This window comes from Poeciliopsis prolifica, unplaced genomic scaffold (assembly GCF_027474105.1).
Source record: "Poeciliopsis prolifica strain line A6 unplaced genomic scaffold, Auburn_PproV2 SCAFFOLD003, whole genome shotgun sequence".
Lineage (NCBI taxonomy): Eukaryota > Metazoa > Chordata > Actinopteri > Cyprinodontiformes > Poeciliidae > Poeciliopsis > Poeciliopsis prolifica.
The window spans coordinates 12,271,499-12,280,852 of record NW_026562378.1 but is presented as its reverse complement, the minus strand read 5'-3'; the positions used below and the strand labels follow the sequence as shown (position 1 = coordinate 12,280,852).

The 9,354-nt window shown below is 40.8% G+C and overlaps 1 protein-coding gene across 1 annotated transcript; it reads left to right on the top strand.

The window, feature by feature from the left end:
• The first annotated feature begins 472 nt into the window (after positions 1–472).
• Positions 473–7,289, top strand: ip6k2b (inositol hexakisphosphate kinase 2b). Its single transcript, XM_055027204.1, has 5 exons — positions 473–1,220; positions 4,076–4,310; positions 4,401–4,564; positions 4,678–4,853; positions 5,681–7,289. Exons 1-5 carry the CDS (start codon positions 1,001–1,003, stop codon positions 6,269–6,271), a joined length of 1,386 nt encoding a protein of 461 aa, XP_054883179.1. The 5' UTR covers positions 473–1,000; the 3' UTR covers positions 6,272–7,289.
• The last annotated feature ends 2,065 nt before the right edge of the window (positions 7,290–9,354 follow it).

The following is a 9,354-nucleotide window of genomic DNA, read 5'->3' as shown; positions in this document are numbered from 1 at the left end:
GTTGCCACTTTTCCAGATTTTCCCATCCGGGCAATACTCTGCAGCTCCATGAAAGTGGCAATGGAGAACACTAACCTTACCCAACCTTCTTTTACAACCTGCTACACTTTTTAGTTTCTCATTTACAACTATGAATTACTTTACTTCCACTTTACAAAAATCTTAATAAAACACACTAAGGATTCTGGTGATAAAAATTCTCAGTCTTAACCTTGTAAAGAGGTTAGACCTCTTACAGACAAGCAACATCATAAATTTGACAGCCTTTGAATGTTTTTATTTTTTTTCGATTAATCATATATTGTTGATCACTGAACAAAATAATGTATGAATAATTATTTCAGCATCTGCAGTGTCTCTTAAAGAATACAAACACCAAACGTCTACATAATGATAAAGTTAGCATACGCATAAAATAATTAAATTAATTTAAAAATGTATTTTTGTTGTTTTTCCTGTATTCCCATCCCCCCCTGTTTTCTCTCCTTCCTCTTTGTCTGCTTGATCTCTCCTCGCTGCCACCTCTCCTCCCAGCGACAGCCGCTGCTTTCTGATTGGCTGTTTTTGATGTGGGGGGCGGAGCTTGCTGAGTGCTCCGCTGCTTTTCTAGCTTCAAGCTCGGCTCTGTCGTCAGTTTCGGTAAAAGCTAAGCAAGGAGAGCGACAACAGTGTACGTTCACAAAAAGAAATAAACGTTTCAGTAGCTTAAACTGTTGGCTTAGAAACAGCAAATGAAACGCCAAAACACATAGCTTAGTGTTGGACCTCGGTAGCGCTTTCCTCCAGTCAGGAAAAGGGACGATATAAAGGATTTCGACGGTTGGTTTTGCTTCTTCCCCCTCAGTCCTTTGTTTTTCGCCGTTCCAGTCAAGCAGGTGAGCAACAGCGCCCCCCTGTGAAGACGACTGGAAACAGCCTGAGGATAGGGAGCCTAACAAACGGCCGAGCAGCTAGCCTCCCCTGCGACGTGGGTCTCCACAGCCCAGCCGACCGATGCGGAATGAAGATGAGTCCCGCTCTGGAAGCCCTCATGCAGGCGGACGGGACTCCCTATTCGGGGAAGGGGGTGATGCTTGAGCCCTTCGTGCACCAGGTGGGAGGCCACTCCTGCGTGCTGCGCTTCGGGGAACAGACGATATGCAAACCCCTCATCCCCCGGGAGCACCAGTTCTACAAAAACCTGCCTCTGGAGATGAGGAAATTCACCCCTCAATATAAAGGTAAGAAGATACCAGCGTTCAACCAAAGGGTGCAGGAGGAGTGTTGTTGTTTTGTCTGTATTCAATGTGGGTTTGTAATCAGGGCCTGCACAAAAATATATGCGGCCTTGATCAGAGCCTGGTTCATTTCCTGTTTTGCCCACTAAACCACCAATTATGTATTTTAATGGGTTTAGCTTAATTCGGATCTTTTTGTTTAGAAATGTTGCTTTTTTACAAATATATAAAATGTTGGGAGTATTCAATGTGAGGGAGAACAGGAAGTCCAATTTTTAATTTTTTGAATGCTGATCCCATATAAGTTTCAATGTACAGCCCTGCAGTACAGCCTAATTAATTGATTAATTAAGTCCTCCTCAGAGCCAAGCAGTAAAAATTATGTAAGCTGAGCTGAAATGACTACAAATAAGTCAATCACTTATTTTTAATTCTAAAAAAAATTAGACATTACTGTATTTTCCAGACTATAGCGAGCACCTCACTATAAGTCACACCAACAAAGTTTTAAAAAAAAGTAAAAAACTGGAAACGTACTTACATAAGCCACACCGGGTTATAAGCCGCTGCTATCTACACCGCTCTCGGTTTTCACAAGGACGCAGCAGAGGGTTTTGTCTTTAATAACTCTGCTATTAAGGACGCAGCCCTGTATTTCCAACACCGAACCATGGATTCGTTCACACCGAGCTTACATGCAGCAGCAGTCGATCTGTACTACCAGATCGATAGCTTTCAGTTTAAAAGCTGCATCATGTGAATTTCTTAGTGTGGTTTCCATGATGAGGGGCTGCGAGTTTGAAAACATTTCTTACTTTGTGCCTGCTGGTAGCATGTGCTTGTTCTAAAGGAAAATCAGCGCTTTCTTCTTTAATTTCCAAATTTGACTTCCAATGATTCACTTCCTGCTAAAGAGCCCCCTGGTGGTTGAAGAAAAATCCACAGAAAAGCCTCACCGGGCCGAAAAATACAATAAATATTTTAGAAGTGCTCTTTGGGAGTCCCCTTAATTAGCAGCTTTGCTTTCTTCTGTGTTGTACTGGGTCTGGTTGTAATCGGTGGCTTAAAGGACATTGCGTACACAGGACAGGTTCAGAGTGGATTGGATTACTGTTTTTTAAGTGCTTTATCAATCATTTTTAAGATGCTGTTGGGCATCTCGTGTCCAATGGGGAGTTTCAAATGGCACATGAATGTAGGAACTGACTTCCAGCCAGGAGGATGTGTAGCCAGGGGTGTCTTTTAAACATCTAGAGTTTCAAGATAAGAGACAACCCCACCGCCTGGGTCAAAAATAACTGGGCCACATCACCTGGAGTGGAGAGAGGAGCTCACAAGTCATTTGAGAGGATGCTAGTTTCAGAGAGCTTCCCACAAATACACATTTCCATACTCGCACACGCAGGCCTTTAATGAAGAGTGTAGTGTTTCCTGGTTGCAGCCAAGGCGAACAGGCTCACATTCACACTCGCAGACAATGATACCAAATGCATGTGAAAGCAGACGTCTCCTTCGGCCAAGTCTGACGGCGCTTGGGCTCATGAGTGATATCTGACCCCTCGGTTATGCGGCTATAAAAAGATGCGGAGTGTGATTTAGATGATGGTCTTCTGGGCCTTTCGAAAATACACCACATAAACTAATGTCAAGAATTTCCTCACTTTTATCAGAAGGTATTGTCAGAACATTTCATCTGCAATTAATGTATATGAAACCTAATGTTTTTAAAATTTTACACATTTTCAGAAGTAAACAATGTCTTATTACTACATTGAGTCAAGGTTCAAACTTTCAGGCAAACAAGTAAACAGTAGCTGAGGATAACCCGCATTTCACTCCTTCTCCTAATTTAGACAGTTTGTGCCCTTGAGTTGTAAAAAAGAAAAAACAAAACAAAAAAAACCCATATCTTCCTTGAATAAATCCTTATCACAACTTTCCAAGCATCCTATTGGATTAATTAGGAGTGACTCAGAAGTTCCCACAATCTCTGGGAATGATTACGTTGCAACTCTGAACAGGATAGTACAACTGGTTGACTTTCATAGGCGGGGCTGTTCGTAGGAAGAGGAAGAAGATTATGACGGTGACGTCAAAGCACATGACATCAGCCGTCCTTCCTCTACTTGCTGCAAACTTAAGAGACTAAATGTTAACAGAATACATGAATCACAGTGATGAATCAGATCACTGGTCCTTTTGTTTATATCACTGGCTTTTCCTTTTCAAACGCTTTCTGCCTCACGTTTCCTTCCTCTTTCTTTTGAATATGTGTAGGTCACTGCAGCTGCCATGTTTATTCTGAGTGCAACACCTCCCCTCCCATCTCTGCAGCACTCAGGGCCTTGTAGGGAGTTTTATTAGGACCTAGTGGGGGCAGACTTGGCTCTATCACAAAAGATGAATATTGGGATCACGTTGCAAAATGTTCGTCATCAAGATGTTTTCATAAGTTATTTTTTTGAGCTAGTTTCTAATCAAATTTCGGCTTGTGACACATTGTGAATATTTAAATACCTTCGTTAGAAGCATCTAACAAAAAAAAATATTGTGATTTTATCTAAAGTGAAAACAGCAAAAATATCAGAACACAACCAGAAAAGCAATAATTAAAAGCCGTTTTGTCCTTAGAAATATTTCTAAATGGCAAAATGTTTTCTGTTTTGTTGTTGTAAGAAGAAATGCTTGGACCTTTTTCTTCAGCCAGCTGACCAGCAATCTAGCAGTTGGTCTCATTTTGTGGTTACAATTGTAAAACTTTAACTTGAATTGGATAGACTGCGCAGAATATCTAATTAATATTTGAATGTTTGTGTGACATGTTGGTCATTAGTAAACATCTCCTCCTCATCTTACAGGTGTTGTGTCGGTTAGTTTTGAAGAAGACGAGGAGGAAAACCTGTGCCTCATCGCCTACCCTCTCCATAGCGAATCTGTGGACTTGGAAAACAAAGACCCTTCGGCGGACTGCCAAGAACCCAAGAGCAAGATGCTGAAGTGGAGCAACAAGAAGCAGTCCCCATTGCTGCAGGAGAAGGAAAACTACAGCAAAGACAGAGCTCGAAACAGCAGAAAAGAGGACAAAATCATGAGGTGAAGATGCTTGCTAAAATGACACTGGTTTCTTTATATTCTATATGCAGCTCAGGAGCTAAAACTTTTCTGTTTTTTCTCCCTGTGTAGTTATAATCGTGATGAGGTCCAGCAGCCGCAGGCTGAGGTTCTGTACTTCAGCTTGGAGAAAGGCAACGTGGTGTCACAGATCAAACACAACCCATGGAGTCTGAAGTGTCACCAACAGCAATTACAGAGGATGAAGGAAAACGCAAAGCATCGCAACCAATACAGTATCCTTTATTATGAGTAACACTGCGTTCAGCGACTTGCATGCACATGGATCGCTCAGCAGTAGTGTGCATGTCTTCTTTGTTGGTATGATCCTTGACTTCCTGTCTCTCAGAATTTATTCTGTTGGAAAACCTGACGTGGCGCTACAGAGTCCCGTGTGTGCTAGATTTAAAGATGGGGACCCGCCAACATGGAGACGATGCTTCAGAGGAGAAGAAAGCCCATCAGATCCGGAAGTGTCAACAGAGCACATCAGCATCTATTGGAGTGCGGCTCTGTGGGATGCAGGTAAAGAGATCAGCTTAATTAGGTTGGAAAAGTCTGGAATTTGATTTCACTGTTATGCATGTCTGGATTAAAATGGACAAAGGAAATAACAGTATAGGGAAGGCAAATTCAGCTCAGTAAATTGGAGCATAATCAAAACTTTTAGTGTACAAAATCCTGCCGCTAATCACCCTGGGAAATGTTGCCAACGCCCAGCAGTCTCTACAATTTTGATGGCATATATTATTGTTTGTATTAATTTATCAGGGCTTGCAACTAATGGAAACTATAATATTCAATTTAGGATGTTGGATTGGACCAACAAAGAAATTATTTTTAGTTCATAAATGTTAGCCTAGTTAAAGTTTGTCCATATATTGCATGTACATTATGTGCACTTAGTTCTTTGTGATGATGTGCTATAGATTCTGTGTTTTGGTCGGAGCAATACTGAACATTTTAAGCAAGATTTTGTTGCTTTATTCCAAATTTTGCCTGAAGTGTGTGCACCACTTCAACTACATATTTTCCTTTCACTAAATTTTACATTACTGTGTTAAGATGCAGCATTCTGAGCAGACTTTTTCTTTAGTTCTGTCAGCTTACCCTGCTCTGACAGGAAAATGTTAATACAAGATTGCTATATTGAATTGTATTTTTGGAATTGGTCTTATTACTCTGACTCACATGGACAAATGTTTGTTAGGTGAAATCTGAGATTTTTTTAGACCACTAACCTGTGAGGAAGAAATCGAACGAGTTTAGTCCTTTTTTGTTGATGGCATGACATGTTGAAATGAAAAGTGAATAAGAACCCTAACAGAGTGGATTTCTGCATGTCTCCAAAGGTGTACCAGTCTGACTCCGGCCAGCTAATGTTCATGAACAAGTACCACGGGCGAAAGCTGACCCTTGCTGGTTTCAAGGAGGCTCTCTACCAGTTCTTCCACAATGGCCGCCGCCTTCGTCACGAGCTGTTGTCCCCCGTTCTGCGCCGGCTTCGGGAGATGCAGGCCGCCCTGGAGGCCTGCGAGTCCTACCGCTTCTACTCCAGCTCGCTGCTCATCATCTACGACGGCGACCCTCCCAGGACTCCTGCCAGGCCCAGGCATCGAGGAGGGGAGGACGGCGATGAGGACGAGCCATCTGATGAAGAAGAGGAGGAAGGCGAAGAGGAAGAAGCGTTTGGATTCCCTCGCTCTTCCTCCACCAGTGCATCCGGTGGTCTGTCTGGCAGCGGCAGCAGTCGCTCCTCACATGGAGCAGGAGAGGCCAGCAGCCCCGAAGTGGACGTGCGCATGATTGACTTTGCTCACACCACATGTCGGCACTACGGAGAGGACAGTGTGGTCCACGAAGGCCAAGACAGCAACTTCATCTTCGGCCTTCAGAATCTGATCACCATCATCTCTCAGCTGGAGGAGCACAGCACTGACTGAAGGCACATCAGAGCTGACCTGGTTTAAATTTTAAGCATGGGAGAAAAGTTCTTTGGAGCTACAAACCCTGCTGCTTCTCCCCCTGAGGTGCTTCATGCCTGAACAGTGGTCCACTTGGTGGAAACCCCAGATGCCTCTCAGTTAGAGGAAGAGTCTGCAAGGTTGATCCTGCGCTCTTGCTCACCTGCTGAAGGAAAGGGCTGCTACTGCCCTCCCTTGCACTTTTTTCTTTATGAGACTGAGACTTTTTCTTTGTGATACACGGTAGGAGCATTGTTGCAAGAGACGGACAATTTTTCTACAGGTTCTCTCCTTTGACATTGTAAGATCTCCCTCCTCCATCTCCTCTGGTACAAATTGGTATCTCTAAGTTCTCTCTGAGAGAGAAAGAAAGAGGCAGAGAAGTTTGAAGCTATACTTAGGTAGGATGCTGCTGTGGTGCTTACCTTGTGATATTACATCCTTTTTGTTAATGAACTGCAGAGCACAACTTAGTGGAGGAGTTAACTTGTTACCTGAACAAGCTGACCTTAGCTGGCTCGGTCAGCAGCCTTGTAGCAACGGACAAATAAAACACCTAATAAGGACTTTTTTGTGTTTCTATTGACGTCTTGTAAGAGAGATTGTTGTCTACCGTGCACTTGGATTTAGACTTCTTTTTTTTTTTTTTGGTGGGATATTAATTAGGTTTAGAAGAAGGGATTTGCCTTTTACATTTTTTTCCTGCACTTCCCACCTATATAAATATGTTTTGAAAAGGGGATTTTATTGGAGTTTCTTTTTTGTCATTCATCTTCTTCCTCATTCCTGCAAATCTGACTTGAAGAGGATATATTATAAGAACACTAGCTTCAGAGACTATAGACTATTTATTTGAAATGATTCTTTAAAAAAAAATGGAAACAAGCACATTCCTTATTACCACTTTAAATGTTCTGTCCTCCTGAGCGTCTGATTTATTGTTTTTTGCATACTTAAGTGTCTTGGTAAATAAAGGCATTCATTGTGGTAAAATCTATTTTCTGTGTCGTGCTTATTTAGATTAAGAATGAACAGCCCAGAAATGTCAAAAAAAGAGAAATGAAATTGCAACGTGAGCAGGTGGCATTCTGTAAAAAGGGGAAGCAGTGCTGTGAATCAGGCTTTGTCCTTAAATTATAGATAAAATGTTTGCATTCTGGAAAAAAACAGCTGAGTGCTATTGAGGCAAACTTTCCATTCCCTTTGCTAATCTATATCTTCATTTTATTTCTCAATTAGTAAAGTAGCAATTTACTAATTGAACCTCTTAAAGTCAATCCCTGTGGTTGAAATTGACCTCCAGATTGACATAAATAATGCAATTAAATCATTCTGTGCTTCAGTTTTGCTTTGCTAAAGACATTTTGAAAAAAAGTGTTCAGTGAAAAGGCTCCAAGGTTAATGTTCATGTGATAAAGAAGGAAAATATGAGATGCTGTTGCACAGCAGTCAGGTTGCATAATGCTGTATAACATAATAACAACTTTACGAACTTTGAATGTACTTCTTCCCTGACGTATAATGTACTGCTTCAGGGAAGACGTACATTATACTGTAGAGGTGCATCTTAGTGAATTAGAATATCACTGAAATTTTCATTTATTTCAGTAATAAATAAAACTCAATTATTTTACATACTGTATTAATTCAGTTTATTTATATAGAAACTATTTTTAACACATCATTTTAAGGCATTTCACAAGTCAATTCAATATAATCATACATGCATATTACTTGATCCTAGTTATCAAATAATTCAGTCAAGCTATGTTTATTTTTCAATTTGGTTAAAGTTTCCTATACAGTGAAGCCCAGCAGATTGAATCCTTAACTCCTTCTGGACGAGCTGCAGAGACGATGCTCATATCACTGACTTTCAGCAAACCCAGAGGCTGGTTCCACCTGCAAAGACATTTTATGATATTAATCTTCTTGTGGACTGAATTTTAGGTTTTCAGAGACAATAGTAACGGTAATAAACAATAACTTACAATATATTTTATTTTATTTAAGGTCTTCACTGAGCTTACTCTCAGCAGCCTCATAATCTCAGTATAGATGTTTTAATGGGTAGCTCGGATTTTAAATTGCTCAAGATTGGGCAGATTTTGCACAAAAAGTTAGAATCTGTATAAAATAAACTTAATTTTTCCAAACTCCTCCACAGTTGCTGCTTCGTGTTGCAGCCCGATAGTCACTTGTTAATATTTGGTGCATGCCTTGGAAGTATCGAGGGGATGATGTGATCTTTATCTCACATCATAAAATACTAAACGGTAAACCATTTCTGAAACTGTTACTATCTCTTATTGTTACACTAACAGCATTATGTTTACGCTCTTACTTTGCAAAGGCATGTATGCTTTGTTTGTTTTGCCTCCCAAAACACAGACAATGCAGATATGCAAACCATTTTCTGGAGGCCTGAAAATATTCTGGTTTAAGAGCCGCAAAAAATTTGGATCCCGGAGTTCCTGGAGTTTAAAGTTTTCTTTGTCCAGACCACAGCAAATATCAAAAGGAATGAGTGAAAAGAAAATGGGATGGGCAGGAGGACTCAACTCTTGATGATGCTCACATCAAGAGTTGATGTGAGCATCAACTTTATTTCCATCAGGAAACTAATGGAAATTAAACCAAAACAAAAGGGAAAGAGGAAGGTAAGAAGAGTTGTGGAAATACCTGTACGTGCTTTTATGCTGTGGCATGTGGTGCAACAAGGAGTGGTTCAGGTGTTTTTGTTTTTTTTCCTCTTGTCGAGATGCCATACAAAATGCTGGAATGATAAAAGCTTTGTTTGACTAGAGCACAGAGTAAAACAGAGCTAACGCCGCTTCCATCCTCCTCTTACATGTTGCTGCACACTGAGATCAGTGTTTCCTAAATTTGTACTGAAAGCACAAAATGTGGAAACTTTAGGAGCTCCATCCATCAAGCTACAAATCATTAGGTTCTATCAGCGCAGATATGCTGGCTAATTAATCAGCTGATATCAGCATGTAACTAGCTGATTTTCAGCTTTATATGGACCAGAACAGCAAAAATTAATGCTATTCTGTTCA

Excerpts from the sequence above, each read along its gene's own strand:
- ip6k2b (XM_055027204.1), top strand. The coding sequence starts at position 1,001 with ATGAAGATGAGTCCCGCTCTGGAAGCCCTCATGCAGGCGGACGGGACT. Across the intron at positions 1,221-4,075 it reads ATTCACCCCTCAATATAAAG|GTGTTGTGTCGGTTAGTTTT; the intron begins GTAAGAAGATAC and ends CTCATCTTACAG. Across the intron at positions 4,565-4,677 it reads AAAGCATCGCAACCAATACA|AATTTATTCTGTTGGAAAAC; the intron begins GTATCCTTTATT and ends CCTGTCTCTCAG.